A 20498-nucleotide genomic window follows, 5' to 3' on the forward strand; every position below is an offset into this window, starting at 1 on the left:
TAATATTCTATCTCTGAAGCCTGCTTTCTGACAGAAGAAAGTGAGATCTTGGTCTCAGTGACTGGATCCAATGTTGTTAGCCATTTTAACATTGTGAGTTAGAAAGTTTATGAATGTAAACTTCCCTTAGGCTTTACAATGATTATTTTTTAATATTCCCTTTAAAACTAGGTGTTCTTCCAGTTTTTTAGGGTTTGAATAGGACAGAAGAGGATGTTAGGGCTTGTACCCCACACGCCAGTTAGGTGTTTAAGCCTGCCAAATGCAAGCGCACAACTACAGAATTAATCTGAGGATCTCTAATCAATCTTTCACAAATTATAATAACCTGAGGTTCGTTCTAATCACTGTGACTTTTGTAGAAGAATGTTAAGTTAATCTAATTTCTATTTATGACCGTGCTGTTATAATTAATTTAGAAATTAAAATGTACCTTCCTGTTAGGTGTTTTAGGTGCTGTTATGTGTGACTCACAGTGACCCTATGAACAGCAGATTGGACTCTTGCGCTATCCTGTGCCGTCCTCATGATACATACACAACATGGTCCAGCTTGTAACAATCATAGGGCAAATACGTCTCTTTGAAGAGAGTCTCTTCGCACAGCCTGGGGAGTGCAGCCACGGCTGCATCTGATTGTTCAAATGTCTTACTTGGTATTCCATCAGTTCTTGGGTTGTGGTTTTTTTACCTTTTTAAATTTAATTTTATTTTATTTATTTTTTGGCAAGTGCCTTTGCAGCTTGACCTCTTCCTTCAGTACCATTGGTTCTTGATCATACAGCACTTCCTGAAACAGCTCAGCATTGATCAGAGTTTTTTTGGTTTTGTTTTTCTTTTTTGGTGCGGTGACTCTGTGTACTCTTTCCAGCTTCTTTTTATGCCTCCTGCATGATTCAATATTTACCCTACAGAATCCTTCAGAGTTACAATTTCAGTCTTGAATTTTGTCCTTCAGTTCTTTCAGCTTGAGAAATGCTGACTGTGCTTTTATTTTTTTTCCTAACTCCAGCTCTGCACAGTTCTTTACACCTTTTGCTTTGTCTTCTTGAGCTGCCTTTTGATATCTTTGGTTCAACTGTTTTCTGCATTTCTTCCCTTTGTGATACGTGGAACACTAATGACTAAAGACTAGTTGATTTGTAAAAGAACATCATCCGTGAAGAAAGCAAAAGGTCATTACAAAGGCAAGAGAGACCAACATGGATGTCAGAAGAGAGACTCTGAAGCTTGGGATGAGACTCAGGTCTGCCTGTACCAAATGAAAACCCTGCCCCTGGACTGTGGGAGTAGTATTTACTTACTTTCTTGCACTCCTATTCCTTTCTAAGATCTGTAGCCAGGTAGTGACATGGAAGTTAATTAGGCCCACTGAGACTGGAATGAAAGAATGAGGTTGGAATGATTCATCACAGGGAAGTAAAGATTTAGCGTATTCCAGCCTGTAATCAAGATTATGTTAACCCAAGGTTTAGCCTTCACTACTGGAGAGGTGTAGAAATGGCCCTGTCGAAGAATATATATTTTAAAGTTTACTTTTATTTCATGAAATGTAATTTAATTACTTTGATCCTGTTAATTTTTTTCTGTTTTAAGCTTTATCTTTTTTTAAGAACTCTAGAAGCCTTAATCCACAGTATAAACAGTCTTCCAAGCATAATGATAAACCGACAACCAAGAGAGAATAAAATAGATGAATGAGACCTTCTAAGAATCAGATCCCTAAGCACATCAAAAAACTTCTCTAGCAGGGTAAAAAGGAAAGTCACAGACTGGAAAATATATTTGGTAATGATATAACTGATAAGGGACTCATATCTAAAATTTATAGACTGTTCCAGCAACTCAGCAAGAACAAGGCAAACAACCCAATCACAATGGGCACAAGACATGAACAGACAGTTCACCAAAGGAGACATTCAGCTAGCAAACAAACACGTGAAGAAATGTCCAAAATCCCTAGCTCAAAGAGAGATACAAATCAAAACAACTATGAGATAATCATCTCACCCTAGAAATGGTAGCAAAATTCAGCAGAGCAACAAATAACATCCGACTGAGTTTAAGCCTTCATTACTGCAGGGATTGGAGAATAGAAGTATGGCTTTGAAAGATTTTCTTAGTTTGAATTCTGAAAGCTTTGAGAGGGGACCCTAAAAGATTACAAATCAATTTCTGACCTTTTGGTTTCCTTTAGTAGTTGTATAATACAAATAATCTCTGTTTTTATAATTGTCACTAAATGTCTCAATTGCTGAACTCTTCTAGAAAGATTGCATGAAAATGAATGTTGGTCTCTTAATTTAATGCTTCTCTACTCCTCCTTGCCACTGAGTTGAAACTGACTGATAGTTGCCCTTCAAGCAGGTTCTGAAGCTGTAAATCCCAAGAGAGGAAATTGCCCATCTTTCTCCCAAGGAGCATCTAGCGCATTTGAACTGCGAGAAAGGCACCACCTTTATGTTCACTCTGTAATTCTCTACAGACTAGCTACCTACAAAACTTAGCTCCGTACAAAATTAAATTTTCATGTTAGATTTCCTTAAAGAGTTTGCGTGTGGTTTTTGTTTTTACTTTAAAGAAATACCTACTTATGGAAGTTTTTCTGTTAGTATTTTTCGCTCCTGGGACTTAATCAGTTACTGTGGCAATTAGTTTCAGCTTGAGCATATAATCTAAATCAGTGTCTTGATAATGGACTTAAACACGTTTTTCTATTTATTTAAAGTATAATTTCCATTTTACTCTCAGATGCACTTTTTCTTCAGCCTTTAAGGAACCAAATCCTTCCATGGGCTTTTTGGTGGAGGTTGTGGGCAACACCTGCAGGTTTATATCTGGGTGGACATGTTCTGTCTTTGGGGCTGCACGAGAATGTTCAACACCGTGCTGTGAATGACACAGCTCATACAGTGGTATAGTTTCACATAGAGCTTCGGCAGCACATAGGTGTAAGATACATGCTTCGGGACACAGCACCTGCCTCTGCTATATTTAAAATTACTAACTTCTTAATTACTTTGTGCATTTAGGAGGAGCAGTTTGTATTATCCTACCTTTTCAATCCCCCTTTTTTTCAGTGTTGTTTTTTTTTTCTTTGTCATTTTGGAAGCAAGGACCCAAGAGAGGCTAAGCGTGTTTTTCTGATGTAAAATAACACACTGCTAACAACTTCTAGATAGATGTCTCTGTCTGGCATACTTTGGGCATGTTGCAAGTAGGGACCAGTCCTTGAAGAGGGACATCATCCTTGGGAGGGTGGAGGGACAGAGCAAGAGAGGAAAATCCTGGATGAGAAGGATTGACTCAGTGACTGGGGTAATGGGCCTAGGTGTTTGGGAGAGAAAAGATTGGCTCAAGGGAGAGCAGAGTTCACAGCTGTTGTGCACAGGGTCTCAGGTGACTTGGCGGCACAACCTCCCCTTAAAGCTCCTGTTTGGAGTCAGCGTTGCACTCTACCTGCTGCTGTGGTTGCTTCCTGACTTGCACTTCCTTTTCCCATAGTTTCCAAGTCCTCCTACAGACCTTCACAATGTACTTACAAATTAGCCTGGTGTTACTCTTGCTTGGAACCTTTCTGGGATTTTCTATTTCTTACGGTGGCCTTCAAAGCTCTGTGTAGTCTCATCTCACTTCCTTGTCATCCTTCCTTTCTTCCACCCTATCCACAGGTGAGCTTTGCCCTGGCTTGTCCCTCTTTCTGAAGAGACAGAGAAATAGTCATGTTTTCTATTGAAGGACATTCTCTGTCACTGCTGCAGCAATTGGAAATCCTTTCCTTGATAGGTGTTTTCTCTTGATAGAGCTCGAGACTGAGGTGGGCGTAGAACCATGAGGCAGCTAAAATGGTATGGTTTTGTGTTGGGGGAATGACAGGGATTTTAGGATTGGAGAAATCTCATGAAGTTTAAATCCTTTATTGTTTTAGGAATAACCAAACAAAGAGGAGTTAAACTACAGGGCTTATTGCTGTAACTAACTGGTTATTCTAAAGATTGCATTTTACTTGTTGATGATTCCACTGATGACAATCTAGTGAATCTCAGTGTATCCTGTAAATTCTGTTTTAGTGGTCTGAATGGGAGAGATAGAGCATGATACTGCAGGAGTGGTGTTTGGCAGACATACGACCCCATAGCCTGCTTGCCCAGCTCTTGTCTGTAAGTTGATGTAACTTCCCTGCTTATTTCAAGTGCTTTAGGTCCCTTCTTCCTAGTTTCCCCAAAGGAAATGCATTTTTGGTCAGGGTTACTATCTTCAGCTCTTTAAATTTAGAGATAAATGCTTTCTATTCACCTTGTAACCTGGCCTTTAGAGAGGTTTGTGATCAGAGGAAAGTTGTTGCGCTGGACTGATTCTGCCCTTGTGCTGTACTGCTTGAGATATTGAGAAGCCTTAACTGCAAATAAGTGTCAAGGCCAAGGTCCATGTATCCAGCCGTGCCATTCCAGCAAGCAGGAGATATATGCTTGTCCTTGTCCCTATCTCCAGCCAAGATTTCACTTCAGAAAAATTACTACTTAAGTTTGTTCAAACTTTCCCATTACTTACAAATGAAGACCTTGTGAGAGTCAGAGCATGATCATGCTTAATTTTCAGAACCTTTATATTAAAATGTGTTGCCTTTTTCTCCTGTTTCCTTTTGCTTCTCTTTTCCTGAAGTCCTAGTCGGATGCCACATCTTCCTAACCTTTGTGCCTGTAGGCTTGAAGCATGCTTCTTTTCTTGGTTTTTAGGCTTGTCTTGGGGTCTGGTTTTTGTAGTTGGCAAATTGATGGGATCAGTTCGTGAACTAAAAATGCATGGCTGATCGCTTGGAAGATAAGTGATCTCCTTGGTTTGGGTGTTTAGCAAGAATTTAGATCCCAAGTGAGTGGGACTTGGCTGGTGGCGTTGCCAGCAGTGGAAAAATATGCATTCCTAATTTCCTCTGGTTTGAAATACTTGAGATGGGATGAGAAAGCTAGCCCTGAGGTTGCACTCATTCAAGGGAGTGAATTGCCGTGTGAATTCTCCATGTTCGAAGGTACTCTCCTTGTCCCTGCGTGCATTTTTGAGGGCTTGGTCCTGTAAAAGCCCCTCGGGAGAGGAGCACCAAATGATGAGGATTCAGGCGGGGATGGAAGTGCTCTCTGAACTTCACAGGGAAGTTCAGATTTTCAGATGCATGTAAATTGACTATAAGAAAAAGCAGTTGTTGAAAGTCTCAAATGTTGTAGCTGTTTATTCTGAGTAGTTGGTTCTTAATTTGGACATGGAGGAGCTGCTGCGGTTTAAGGAAAGTCATTCAGGGAATAGTGCTTTTGGTGAATCAAGCTGATAAAATACATGCAGGAAGCTGTAATGTGGTGATCCAGGTGAGGAGTGAGAGGCTGGGTGACTGTGCTGTGTGATTACGGAACGGTTACAGAAAGGAGAGGCATTGCCTGATTTTGCACAGTCCTCTCATCCTTCCTGCTGTAGTTCTAACTTGCTCTATTTTGGTTCACAGCTTGGTAGCAGATATTAAGTGATTTGAGTGAAAATTTTCAGAGTATATTTAATATGGTTTTCATTATTAATCTTATTTAGTGATTATTTGCAAGAGATTTAAAGATAGCGACTAAGTTAAGTAGTTTACAAAATTTCTGTCATGAAGTTTGGAAATAGGAGATGAGTTCAGCATTACTTCTTGTGAAAGTTTACTTCATTTAAATAGTGAGCCAACTTGACCTCTCAAAACTTTCTGAAATAGTAACACTACTTTCCTAAACTCCACACTTGGAAGAAACTGCTGCTCATACAGGGTATGTGGAGCATAAGGAAACCAAACCAGTTGCCATGAAGTTGCTCCCAGTTTATCATGGCCACCTCGTGGTGTGCCAGAAGGGAACCGTGCCCCAGAGGGGTTTCAGTGGCTGAACTTGGAAGGAGCTCAGCCTTTCTTCAGAGGTGCCAGCTCTGGTTAGACCTTTTGGTTAACACCTTAATATGTTAACTGTTCAGCAATTTCCAAGTTATTCAGAGAGACTTTAAAAAGAAAATGGGGATAGGAAATACAACTTTATAATATTTTGGAGGGGTAGGGGTTTTGTTGTGTTGTAGTTTGTGTTGTTTTTTGTTTTGTTTTGTTTTAATAGGGGGTAGCAGAGGGTGTGTTTTTGAATTAAGTCATGTGACAGTAAAAATAGAGACCACTTCCCAGGAATTCCCTCTCCCTCCCAAGTCTGTTTTTCAACCAGTGACCATTTAATTCTTGGAGCCCAGGGAATGTTTAGAATATCCTAGATTAATCTATCTATGCCAATGTACCTTTTCAGACATTATTATGTGGAGAATAACAAAAGGAAAACCAGTATGCATTTGTACAATTGATGCCAGAATTAAGAAGCAAACATACATTGAAACATTATTTCTATAAACCTTAAAATTAATGGCTCCATGTTGCTGGAATAGGGCCTTTTTTTTGCTTCCAAAGAGTTGCAGAGCCAATTGAATCTATAAATAGTGCACAGCCTGCTTGTCTGTGGTGGATTGAGTAGAGCAGAATCGCCTGTCCTTAAGTGAAGGGGAAGTAGCTTTGCATTTTTAGTAACTGAATTGTTGGCCAGCATAAAGGTAAGGGTCATGTGAACAACTTATTTATAACCACCTCCAAAGGTATGTGTGTGCCTCAAGCAGAGAGAGATTGTCTGGGATGCGGAAATGTAAAAGTGCAGTAGAATCCTTTCTCTTCCATACCTGGCCTTCTAGCTAGTTGGTACAATAAAGTGTGCACATCCCAGGGGCTTCCAGGAAGGAGTGTCAATATATCAGCTCATTAGTTTTCTTCTCCAATGAAGTAGAAGGATTTGAGGCTATTAAATTTGAATCTGTGCCTTTATGTTAGTGAGGAATGTTCAGCGACCAACTTCTGAGGGGCTCAGGACAGTAATCTCGGTTTAACTTGTTGGGCGCGGTCTTCTCATCTATTCTGCTTTAAGTATTCTAACCAAAACGGGCAGACTTTGTCAAAATACACCTTTTTTCAAACATTGGACTTTAAATAGTTTTAGGGGAAAAAGAAAATAGACATAGACTATTCTCTGGTCATGGTGGGAGGAGGGAAGAAGACTATAACATTTTCATGGCATCTCATAAAGATTGTTTGGTAAATGCCAGAAAAATGGAACTCATGGTTGCATGTGATTAGTACCATCACTCACACCAAGAGTTAAATTAGCCAGGCTTAACATTTAAGGACTGATTAAGGATTAACAGGTTTAACTCTCAATGGTGAAACTTTAATATGTGATTAAAATACATTTTCCGTTTTCCTTTGTTAATCACTATCTGTTTTCAGTGACTTAAGTTTTATTATTCTGATACCAACCATTTAAAGCAGCTGCATATATGGCTGAAAGAGTAAACTTTGGCTTTTGTGCCCATACTGTGGTTCTGTTTCGTATTTGGGCAAGTTGTAGCATGTGGAAATGGCCCATTAACTATGTTGGAGGCCTCATAGCAGCACTAATTTCAAATCGTGCTGGGTTTACAATTTACATATTAAGAAATGTTCACTTGATTTCGTTCAGGGACAAAGCTGACATCCTATACAAGCATTACTCCAAACAATCCTATTTATTGGTCCAATTTATTTCAATTGAAAGATGCTGGTTTACTGCCTTTTAGTGTATGTGAGCAATTCTCAGTAAAACTGTTAGAAATCAGTTTGACTATAGTGGCAGTATAACCTCACAGGGTCTATATTCACTTTTAATTTTAAGTCCCAGGATTAAGGATTATGCGTAGGATAATGTAATAATGTGGGCAACTATAGCTTCTCTTAATGGTCTTTTTGATATTTTTTTGGGGTGAAGGGGAATGCTTTTAGAGAAATAGTCATTTATAAATTGCATGACCGCCTTTTCTCACTCTAAAATTCCATTCACATTTCTTCCCTTCTTCATATCCTTACAAGACAGGGACAGCATGCAGTAGTACTTTGCTTCAGTTTTAATTTTAAAAAAAAGAATTTTTTTTGAGATGTTGAAGGTAGTTCTTCAGGAAAGATGCCAAGATAACTAGTTAATATTGTTTTAAAACTGGGCTCTTAATTAAAAATGCTTACATTTGTGCAAGAAAACGACATGTTAAGATGATTTTGGAAAGATTAGATTGGAATTGCCTCAAATTCAATTAAGCCACACTGCATGGACGTGCTGGGAATATCAATACGATCATTGTAAATTTTGTACAAACTGATTTGTTGCATTATCTTGCTCATCTAACATACGGTACTTTTTGTGTCCATATTGCAGACGGCAACTCCAAACTAACATGGCAGTCAGACTGTGTGATGTGGCTTCTCTGCTTAGAAGTGGTTCGTGGGCAGCAGAGCCTTGGACCGGGGTCTGTGGGATTTTTCTTAAATTCTGTAGGCTACTTTTTAGCATGTTGCAGGAGTGCTGAGGCCATACCAAACACTTGACCTTCTCATTTGGCACCCGATTTTATTCTTGCACTTAATCTATCTGCGGTATGGCTGTCATTAGGACTCAAAGCACATTGCAATTTTAACTTACCGAGGTATCTGTTGCATCGGAACCATGCTCTCGTATGCACCTTTTTCTAATCTGAATTAGGATGTAGTGCAGACTCAAAAGAGTGACAAGCTTTTTTAAAAAAAAAAAATCAAAAAAGTTTTGGTATGGTCTAAATACTAAGTTACCATAGTTCTTTACATTCTGTTTACTATGTATTTTTTTGGTTACTAAATTTTAAAGTCATTTACAATTCCTGATACTATAAAAAAACACAAACAAGCAAAACTAATTAAAAAAAATGTTGAAACTGTAAATCTGGCTGAAAATTATTTGCCCAGTAAGTGTTGAAAGAGTTTGCATTCTGTGAACAGTTGTGTTGAGCCTATCAATGGAATATGCATTATTTGTAAAATATAGCACATTAGTATCATTTTATTCAGAGCAGATGGTCCTGTAGCAGAGAGATGCTGTAATTTCAGTGCACACAGCCTACTGCAGCTGTTCACTTGAATGTTGGTTTAGAAGCTCATTCTTGCCACCTGAACACGGAAATAAATAAATGTGCAATTAAGTGAGGAGTGTTTGTTGTCCTTGCTAAATCCTGCTAATTTCAGTCAGTGAACACTTTCTGTGTCACATGCCATCCCAGTGAGTGTTGGCCCACACCTCACATTTGGGCTCATGGTTTCTCCACAGACTCTAAACTTTTGAATCGTGATTTACTTTAATTGGCCTTGGCCGCCACCCTCTTGTAGCTTATTTTCCTAACTACTGGTCAAAGTTTCGCCCCTCATGAATTTTGCTGGGGGAGGATTGATCTGCAGCTAATATAACCCACGAACTGAAAGAGTTAAGTTTAATTAGAAAATATGAAACCGCTGTTCTCAGTTTCAAGAAGGTTATTAATTACAGTAAAACTCGTATCTTGAATTTTTTTTTAATCACCCTTTTTAGAAGTAGCTTGCAGAGAAATGATTTCTTTGAAAAAGAAATGAAGTCATTGGAATTATGAATTGCGTGTTTTGAGGCATAGACTGAATATTGATTCCTGTTTTTGTGTAAGTCCTGGTAGCATAGATTTCTGACCAGTCTACCCCGTCTCAGTTGTCCACTGCTGCCACATCTTTTATAAACGCCTATTGGCAGTAGAAATTTCTTCCTATTAATTATGCCCTTTTACCTTTTTTTTTTAAAAAAAACCCAAAACACCACAAAGTATTTTTCTCTTTGCATATAATCCTCTTTCTCTCCACTTTGCTCTTTCCTTTTGTTTCATGTTCCTTGCCTTTTGTGTGCCAAAAATTCCCTGAAAACTAGAATCCAAGAAATTTAAAATTGTCACTTTTCTTTGCAGAGTCCTTCTTTGTGGAGATGACAGAGGGAATTGATAAAATAGAAAGGACAGTTACTTTGTAGACGTTTTGTTGATTAATCTTTTAATTTTTGTATTCCCTCAAAGCCTTGGTTGCCCATAGTAGAAAGTTAATGAAAATGTTTGGGGACTGTGGTTTGTGACTCTTCTCAAAATGTAAAGGATGGCAGAAAACTAGATGGAAAATTATTTAATAGATTTTTAGAGTAGTTGAAACAGTTTGGGGGCTTTTTACCCAATTCTGCTAGTTATTCGGTATTTGGCGTTTTTATCAGATTTCCTTGCATTTTCAACAGGCTTATGTGCTCAGATGAAAATTCGTTGGGCACTGGTCTGTTTGCAAAAGTTGATATATTTACTTTCATTGTTGTTTTGGTGGGCTGGATAGGTTTTTCTTTATTCAGATTTAAGGCAGAATGCCCTGTCAGATTGTTTTGGGGTTTTATTTTGATGTTGTAGACCAGTTGCCAAATGAAAGGGTGGTCTTTAGCTGTCAAGGTTGACAAGAATGACTTACTGGAGTCTATGAAATAGACAACGTAGTCATAGCTTCATTGCCAAGATATCCTATAAATCCCTTTCATCTCTAGTATATAACAGCCAATGTTTTTGTAAGTAACAGAGTAGAACTGCCCCATAAGGTTTCCAATACTGTAATATTTATGGAAGCAAATGGCCACATCTTTCTCAAGCAGAGCAACTGATGGGTTCAAATCTCCAAACTCTCTGATTAGCAGTCAAGCTTTTTAACCTCTGCCACCAGGGATCCTATACCAGTGGTAGAGGTACAAGTTCTTGTTAATCAAAAACATTTTCATTATGTAACCAAAACAGTACATGTTGACAATTTATATTTTTTAAAGTACACTTCTTGATTTTAAGTTCTTGGATGTGTGTCAGTTTGAGGAAATTGAATCACTAGCCAACTGAAAAGATCTCTTCGAAGTTATATAGATAACTTTGGTAGCATGTTAAGCACATCTGTTTTCTAGTATTTTAGAAAATATACGTAAGTCAGCATTCAATTCTGTGCCCTTTGATGTACTAAATTTCCTCAAGACTGGACACTACAGGTGAGTTAAGAATCTATGTGAATAGATTCAGAATGTGATTATAGAAAAGTGGTTAAGATTTATAGTCTGCTAAGCTGCATGTGTGAAATCTGGATGTAAAAGCACATAATTGTAACCTAATGTTGGATAGCTGATATGAAGTATAACAATTAGCGTAGGTGTTGTACTTTTTATTGTAGCATTATTGTAATTTCAGCAGAACGACCTGTGTTTAGTGACAAGTATTTAAGTTCTTAGATGAAATCTCTAATAGGTTGTGAAATATGAATTCTGACATTTCTTATTTTCTCTGTTTTTAGCAGGTAATTGCTGCCATGGAAACACAACTGTCTAATGGGCCAACTTGCAATAACACAGCCAATGGTCCAACCACCATAAACAACAATTGCTCATCACCAGTCGACTCTGGAAACACAGAGGACAGCAAGACCAACTTAATAGTCAACTATCTTCCTCAGAACATGACACAGGAGGAACTCAAGAGTCTTTTTGGGAGCATTGGTGAGATAGAGTCCTGTAAGCTTGTAAGAGATAAAATTACAGGTATGTAGTGGTTTATAGATTACTCTGTTTAAAAGAATTGTATTTCAAAGTATGAGAAAATTTTTATTTACTATTTAAAAATCATTCATTGGTGCAGTTTTATACAGCCAGATTTTTCCCCTGCCGTCTATATCAGTAGTATATGAAGCTTAATATTAAGAGGGATTTATTTTCCCTATAAAGTAGAAAGTCTTTGGAGAGCAGTATATATTATCACCAAAGCAATACTAGCAAAAGATTTTCTGACATACATTATCTGGAGCTCTGGTGGCCTGGTGGATAAGGAGTTGTGCTTCCAATCCAAAGGCATGTAATTAAAATTCACTTCCTCAGGAGAAAGATGACTGGACTCCTCCTTGCGATTTACAGCCTCTGAAAACCTGCTGGAGGGTCAGCTGTGAGTCATTTCCAACTTGATGGAATATAGCAAGAACAATAGGAAGGAGTTCTGGTGGCTTCGCAGTTGAGCCCTTTTGTTGTTAGCCAGAAAGGTTGACAGTGTGAACACACCACTTGGACACTCTGGAGCAGTTCTGACCTATTCTTTAGTTTTGCTATGAGTAGCAGTTGACTTGATGGCAATGTAATCTCCACATATTGCCTAATTACTGGACTTCGGAGACTCTGGACTGTACAATGGACGCTTTGAGAAATGCTTTAAGAGGAGTTGGGTGCGCATCAGGAAATACCATGTTAACCTTTTGTTCACTGAGCTTCACACAATTCGGCATTTCAGTAACGAGATAATAAGGAAAATATATATTTGGGAAATGAAAGATTTCACTGTTTGCTAGAGTAAGGCAGAAAAGATAGAGCAGGGTTCAGAGCTGTTGTACTTAGGGTCACTATGAGTCCCAAATGACTCAACAGCACATAACAAGAAGGAAGAAAATAATGAGTATTTTCTTGAATTATAGGGTCAATGTTTCCTGCAAAGATTTCCTTACACTAAAAATTTTATGAATTTCAGTATGAAAAGGTATCTTAGCGTTTCCATGCTTTTGGTAAATATAAAAGGTGATGTATGTGAATTTGTTTTTTACTGTACTTAAAAATATAGGACTAAATATTTGAAGTGAGTAAAAAAAATGCCCAAAGAGCGTTTTCAGGGTAAAGAGTGGCACTAGGAGTCAGCGCGCTTAACCGTCCTGTGAATGTAGACTGGTCCTCCTCTCCTGGCAGCTCTCCTTTGGGAAGGTGAGCCCCAGAGGGCAAGGGAAGTGCCACAGTGGCTGCTTTCTGTTGCTGTTTGCACCTCTTTTCCTGATTGGACCCATTTTACTTAGTGGTTTTTGTTTTTTCTTTTTTTTTTTTTAAATAAAACCACACCCAAAACCAACAACGGGATTATCTTGTCCCCGCAGAATGAGTTCTTAGATCTCGCACCCGGGATTGAATTTAGAATTGTGCTTCAAGCTGCATGTCATGGTTTAGAGAGAGAACTTGCTGTGCTGTAGGCGTGTATTTATTTCTGTGCGCTTATGTACACACACATAGTCTAGGCAAGTACTGATGGTCATCAATACGTACTTGAGACAGATTTTTTTATTTCGATGAATTATGTTGCTTGAATATTAACCATGATCTCAAGAATGCTTATTTTTATGTTTATTCTTGAGCATTTGATAATCAAATGAAAGGAAGTTTTCAGTTCCTATTTCAAAATGAGCTTTAATAGCATATATGAAGACATTTTTAAATCTCTCCTAATAATGACTGTTAACCTTTTGGTTTTGTTTTAGCAAAAGAACATCTTAAAAAAAATCTTCCCAGACCACTTCATTTGATTCAATAAGCAAATATTACACGCTTCAAAGCAATACAGGGAAAGGCATGGCCTTTCAAATCTGTGGATTTTTTTTTGTTATACTTGTTTATTTAAAAAGTTTGTGTACATTGTTTGTTTTTCACACCTTGTCTTTCCCATTTCCTTCACACAAACCCTCCCCCCCCGCATTAAATTGTGTGACCCTATGATTGTCACCACCACCCTCTCCTCCACCCATCCTCACTCCTCTGCTCTCCCCCACCTTGTATCTTCATACACATTCTGACTAGAGAGGATTAAGTGAACTAACTCAGTCCCATAAGGACAAATACTGTCTAAGAGCTTCTTTTTTATATGTAGACTTTGCAACCTTGTTGACATATATGATTATGTCCTAAATGATATGTAGGCTGTGAAAAAAAATGATGTAATTCCTATTTGATTGCTAAGTAACTGTTCATAACCTCTGTATAAGGAAGATCTTGAACTGACCAGAAGAATTCTTCTTTGTATGATACTGAGGATTGATGAAAATACTAAACAAATTTTACGTCCTTTACATTGGGCATTTTCCACAAGAAACATCTCAGCAGATTTTCAACTCTAATCTTTGGTCAGGCTTGGCTTGTCCTACTCATCCATAAACTTTTTGTGAGAGGCGTGATAGGACACAATTTGAATTCCAGGTCTTCACTCTTTTTGCTTCTCTGGCTGTGTTTTGGGAACCAAGGTAATAGAAGCATTGCAATCTGAAATCCATACTTACTGAACAACCAAGTTAATGTCTGTTTCTTTCACTTCTTAACCCAACCCATTAGCTATTCAGTTAGAGGAGGATACAACTTTGGTAAAATTTCCATTTAAAACCTCTGGTCCACAGTGGGTAACTTTGGTGCTAAAGTAAAAAAAAACTTTTTTAAACCTAAACTTGAGTTTTGTTTTTTTTTTTTTTTTTTTTTTTTTTTTTTTTGGTGCCGAAGCTTTATTCTCTAAGTAAGTGTTTCATTGGCATAAGTTAGAGAGGTGCTTCATCCTACATCTCTAAGATCCATACTGCAAATATCAGCATATTAAAAACTATTTTAAAAAATCCTACAACAAAGAAGCCTGTTTTACTTGCACTTCCCCAGTCTTATTTGATCAGAGCACCTGGGGGACATGTTATTGACACTAGATTGTCTTTGAACATGTTGCTATAAAAAGCTTTTGAAGTAATTTGTTAACAACTATCAGACAAATTAATCTGAAATTCTTCCTTGAACTGCTAGGCCCAATGAAATAGGAAACCCCTCATAAAGGAAACATACAGAATAGCGAAGTCTGTGTTACAATGTTGAGTAGGTAAAGCTCAGGACAAGGTGCCTCTGCTTCTAGTAGTTCTGTTTTGATTCCGCCCACTGACATATTTTACTTTTGTGGATTAAAATGGCTTTATTTAGCCTTTGGGATCAATAACCAGGCAAGTTATGTTATTCAATATTTGTAGTGAACAGGCTAGGCTAATAAATGGTAGATATCCAAAACTGAGTCCTGGATAGTGGGGATTATCTTTTGGTGTTGACTGGGCCCCAGATATGTGGTGATCTCCCCACCTTACAAAGGAATGGAATGCTGTCCCATCCTGTTTTTCTCCAGTGGCAACACTTTGCGAAGTGGGTTTGCCCTCCTCAGAAGCTACAATTAACATGTCTTTTAAATGTCTGGAAGAATTTGTGCTCCTTTGGACTCTGCCTATCGTGTTTGATATTAGCCATCTCGTGCACTTTCTCCGTATCTATTTTGAAGACAGTTCACAAGTTCCTTAGTCTATCTTTAATCATCTACTTTACCTCCTAAGTTGTGCTTGGGATGGCTATATTCTAATTTTGTAGGAACCCAATGTAAGTATTCATTGTGGAAAATCTGAAATCTCGCCTTTCACTTCAGTATTTCCTTAATTATATAGTACTGTTAGGACACTATATTGAAGGTACAGAACTAACTACCTGGTTAGGAAAGTGTGTGTCTCAGCCCTAAAACAAAGTGTGTGCCTTCTGGCTGTGTCTCTGTTAGCAAATGTGTGTCACTATTTTGATAGATGAGAATTGAGGAAACAAGAAATGTCTTCAGTAACAAATACAAGAATCTCTCTAGCTTATTCTATTTGCTGTGTTGTTTGTCGTGCTTCCTCCTTGGGCGTATGCCCAGTTTTATGCTTTGTCCTGGCTGTTGGCAGACACTGGAGCATTCCTTTGAGTTCTTAATGTACTTTAGGGTCCTTGACACCTGCTGATGCTGCATTGTAGAGGAGTGAAATGGATTTCATAGTGCACGGGATGAATAATAGAGAGTTAGAGATCGAAAAGCCCTGGAGATGACCTTAGCCAACCTCCTCGCCTCACAGGTGATGAGAAGCCCAGCTTGGTGACATGACAGAGCCAAGGCCACATGGCTACAAAGTGGTAGAGCAGGAAACAGCCCCCTGATAGTCTGAGTCCGTCTTTCTGGCCTCTTGTTGGTGTGAGAATTGATTAAATATTAAGACAGAGGTCAGCTACTGGATTTGTAGAGAGTTACAGAGTAAAGACCTCGTCTTGGCAGAGGTGTCTTTCTGTGAGGGTGTCTTCTGAAGGGGACCGAAAGGTTTTTAAGAGACAGAGATTGAGAGAGAATACAAAGTGAATGATAAGAGCAATGCTTTGTAGAAACTTGATGATGTGAGGTTATAAATTTGCGTTATTTGGCCCAGTGCTTTTCATACCTGCCTAAACAGATCCACCTGAGGGAGGTTTTTCTTTTAACTATCAGAACAGAAAGGTTTTGTAGGCTTTTGAGGCATCTGTTCTCAGAAAACTGCTTGGAGGCCCTTGACACCACTGCAGGTTTGGGAATCTCTGAGGGTCTTTGAAGGATTGTCAGCAGCGTCCCAGCGTTGGAATCACTTGGCCCTTGGTCTGATTGTCAGAAACACAGATTCCCACATCTGGATTCTCCGTGAGTAAGGAATGCTGCACTTTGCCTATGTTTCTTTTCCTGATTTTGGAGATCAATGGAACAAGGATTTCTAGGTTTATGGGAGATGACTTTTTAGATATAATGGCTAATTCTACTTAGATCAGTGAAAGTGCTTAGGTCCCCTTCCCAGTATTAGTCATTGATAAGTTCAGTCTTGGGGTGCAGTACTCAGCCTGAGCCTATGGCAGGGGAGTGGATTCTAATTCCAACACCTGTGGGCCCTCATTCACCGAAGGCTGAAAGCCTCTTTGGGAGATGGCGACTCCTCTTTGTTTATGGTGCTCCATCCAGGCTGCTTTGGGTCCAGGACTAGAGTTACTAAGTTTTAAAGGCTTTAAATTGTGTTTGGTAATATATGGATGTTACAAATGATTAACACACTTAGCTACTAAAGGAGAAGGTTAAGGTTGACCTTATGGCATCAAAAAAGAAAGGTTTGGGAATCTTCTCCCAGGGAATCGACCATGAGAAACCTCATTAGGGAGAGCAGTTGGGCATAGTTTGTGGGGTTATCAGGAGTCGGAGTAGACTCAATGGCAGCTTGTTTGACTGTGTCTTTATTGAAAACCCACCCTCCCTCAAAGCTGCGGTGTGTGTAATTTTCAGAAATCCACACCAGCTTGTCTATGGTGACTGCTCTTTATAGTGTCCTCTAAAAGAAAGGCTAGAGGATTACGGTAAACTGAAGGCCTCAGGAAGTGTGTGCTGCATGCTTGATCTTACCACACTTACTTGGAATTGAGGTGGAACCTCTTCTGACCCCATCTGCTACTGACTGGAAGCATTCAAACACAACAAAACAACAGGAGCTTTGGGAGGCATGGGAGGGAATGAATGGGTCGATGCTGGTTGCTTCTTGAAAGCCAGTGCCTTGAGTGGTGATGCGGGCCTCCCTTTTCTCTTCTGGCCTAATGGTATATGTGCGAGGTCTTAGCTGGGTTTAATTGATGTTTCTGTTGGTTCTTGAGAATAACTCTGAAATTAGTTTTGATCTTGATTAATTCTACCAGAACAACAAAGTTTAAAAATTTTATTTTAATGACGTGGAATTCTTTCTCATTCTTTTCTTCCCCATTCATTTTTAAATAATGGTGCAGGTCAGGGTAAGATTTTAAGCTTTTGTTCATAGATTTCTTTTGAATTCCGGATGACTCTTGATGGCATCCAACATTATTTTTAAATAACTTTTTCAGGGCTATTTGAGGTTTATAGATAATTGAACAGACAGTATAGAACACTTCCCTGTTCCCCCTAGCTTTTTACAACCAAGTTTCATTTTATACACTATTTCTTGGGATTGAAGCTGATAAGTGATATTTTATTAGCCTAATGCATACCTTCAAATTTAATAACATTTATTTACTGTAGCGAAGTCAATCAAATCCAGGGAACATGAGACTGTTTTGATGAGCATTAGTTTGAAAATGTGATTATGTATGTCACTTAATATTTTAGGTCACTCTGTTAGGTGGTACATAGTTTTAAGAGATCACGAGTTGTCATTTGTGCAGACAGGGCCTTGAAATCAGCATAATGGGGGTGGGGCCGGCTGTGGGGTGATGGCCGCCACTTTACAGATGTTATTCTGGGTGCGCAGTGTTAGTAGACAACTTTGTCTGTTCCAGGGTCAGCAGAACACGAAGCTTAACTTGACTCCACAAAATTAATTTTTGGGTGGTCCTTAAGTGTCAACTTCAGACTAGACTACATTGAATGATGATTATTTTAGATTTGTTGGCAAAATTTGCATAAAATGAAGTTTGTATCAAGTTTGTGGAACTTCTAGAGCATAATTTGAAATATAATAAAGTTATTGGAGAAACTTTATTTGCATCTTTGTCAACACATCTTTATACCTAATTGTTTTCCCATTGTACCTTTGCCTTTTCTAGAGATTATTAAGCATTGTTGCCTTGATGCACATAACTTTTTGCAAAATTTTGAGGAGAGACTTTAGCATTGGTTCTTTTAGGTTCATGATTTTACTTGAACTATGAACTTGGGTATTGTTATAGGGTGATTTTCAGACTGTTGACTTACTTGGAGGAATTTTTGGGATGATGAAATTTTACATTTCTAAAATTTAAGGATAATAAAACTCTTTACCATAAAATATGTTGACTTTAATTTGTTGTTGTTGTTAGGTAATGCCATGTTAACTCCAATTCATAGTGACTCTATGCTCGAGAAATAGACACCCTGCCTGGTCCTGCGCCGCCTTCACCATCTCACCTGGGTTGAGTGAAGCCCATTGTCACTGTCACTGTGTCGATCCGTCTCCTTTCCTGACCATCTGCTATTTCCAGTGTGATGTATCTTCCCAGGGATTGGCACCTCTTGACAACATGCCCAGAAGTGTGTGAAATGACATTTCACCATCCTTTCTCTGGGGAGCTTGCTAGTTACACTTCCTCTAAGATAGATTTGATTGTTCTTTTGGTACTTCACCATATATTTATTACTCTTCGTCAGCACTACAGTTCAAAGCATCATCTCTTAGCTAAGTTACACAGAAAAATGCCTTCCTGATTTCCGGAGATGCTCTTATAACGTTTAGTGGAGCAATGAGGCAGTCCAGTTGGTTAGATGAGTGTTAACAGTTTTGACTCTGTCTTCTTGGCTCTTGATATGGAGACTTTAAATTGGGCTGTGTTTGTCTTTGTTTTGTTTTAAGGCGTTTAACTTTATTCTTTTATTTTTTCACTCATTGCTGTGAAGGGAGAAACCGTTCATAACTGGCCAGTGCTTCCTCCCCTCCCTCCCCCCGACTGTATAAATCACAGGGGAGGGGATTGCCCGTTTTTTCCCTGTGGAACCCCTGGTGGAATCGATCCACTGCAGTGGTACCACATTTGGGTTAACCATTCAGCTTCCTGCAGACTGGGGCGTCAGACCTCCCTTAATCCTCTGTTGGTATCATAGAAATATTTTATGGAAACTTTAATGTAATTAAAGCCATGGGACATAAAATAGAATTTGCATTCTCCTACAGGGAGAACTTTATCATTTAACTTATGATTCCATATGTCTTGGTACACTTACCCTGTGTTTTTTTTCTAGTTGTTCACTTCTGAGTCAGGAGAGTGGTAGGGTAGGGGAGAGACTATTTTCCATTTAGTATTCACCGGCTGTTGGAGTGATGGGAAAATGTAGATGAGAAAGAAGATGGTGTACTAAATAAAAGAAGATACAGAATTATTAAATTCCAGGACAAGACTTCTCATTTTTTTCTGTGTGTAATCTATGGAGTTTCACCTGATGGTATGCACAGGAATCAGATAGATTACATCTGTGGAAGGAATCATTGGAGAAATTCAATATGAGCAGTGAAAACTAGGCCAGGTGCTGACTGTGGAACAGACCATCCACTACTTAATATGCAGTTCAAATTAAAGCCAAAGAAGGTTAAATCATATCCACAAGAAAACTTGATTTTCCGTCTCTCCATCCTGAATTTAAAAACCAACTCAGGAACAGATTTGAGGCCTGGAACACTTGGTGCACAAAGAGCTGTGGGAAGGTATCAAGAATATTAGTCATGAAGAATGCAAAAGGTCATTACAAAGAAGGAAGAAGAGAAAAAGACCAAAATGGATGTCAGAAGAGATGCTGAATTTTGCACTAGAGCCCTGAGAAACCAAAGCAAAGGGAAGAAATCAAGAAGTTCCAGGCGCTGAACAGAAGATTTCAAAGGGCAGCTCGGGAAGACAAGGCAAAATATTATAATGAAATGTGCAAGGAGCTGGAGTCAGAAAATCAGAAGGGCCGAACTTGCCCACCGTTTCTTAAGCTGAAGGAAATATAGAACAAATTCAAGCCATTGAGTTGCAATGCTTAAGGATGGAATGGGCAGAATATTGAATGACTGAGGAAGCATTAAAAACAGATGGAAGGAGTATAGCGTCATCGTACCAAAAAGAATTAGCTGACACAGAAGATTTTCAAGAAACAACTTATGATCAAGAGGCAGTGGTGATGAAGGAGGAAGTTCAGGCTGCTCTGAAGGACTTGGCAAAAGAAAAAAAAATCCCCAGGAATTGATAGGGGCCAGGTGGGGGCCAATGAATATATTTCAACAAACCCAAGAAGTCTTGAGGACAACTACTTGGTCAACTGACTGGAAGAGATCCGTATTTATTTCCATTCCAAAAACAGGTAACCTGACAGAGTATGGAAATTATCGAGCAATGGTACTAATATCACACACTAGCAAAATCATGCTGAATATTATCCAGAAACAGCTGG

At 38.7% G+C, this 20498-nt stretch overlaps 1 protein-coding gene across 5 annotated transcripts in view; it reads left to right on the forward strand.

Moving 5' to 3' along the window:
- ELAVL2 (ELAV like neuron-specific RNA binding protein 2) overlaps positions 1–20498 on the forward strand; it is a 198522-nt gene that overhangs the window by 71168 nt on the left and 106856 nt on the right. For 2 of the 5 annotated variants that reach the window (XM_006881263.1, XM_006881264.1), the window contains exons 1-2: positions 8285–8369; positions 11248–11491. In XM_006881263.1, coding sequence (XP_006881325.1) covers positions 8298–8369; positions 11248–11491 — 316 coding nt within the window. In that variant the 5' untranslated portion in view covers positions 8285–8297. Of the gene's footprint in view, positions 1–8284; positions 8370–11247; positions 11492–20498 lie in introns of those variants that run through there. The other 3 variants (XM_006881265.1, XM_006881267.1, XM_006881266.1) reach the window with 3 other exon arrangements.

This window comes from Elephantulus edwardii, unplaced genomic scaffold (assembly GCF_000299155.1).
Source record: "Elephantulus edwardii isolate Elephantulus edwardi_28Jun2011 unplaced genomic scaffold, EleEdw1.0 scaffold00014, whole genome shotgun sequence".
Lineage (NCBI taxonomy): Eukaryota > Metazoa > Chordata > Mammalia > Macroscelidea > Macroscelididae > Elephantulus > Elephantulus edwardii.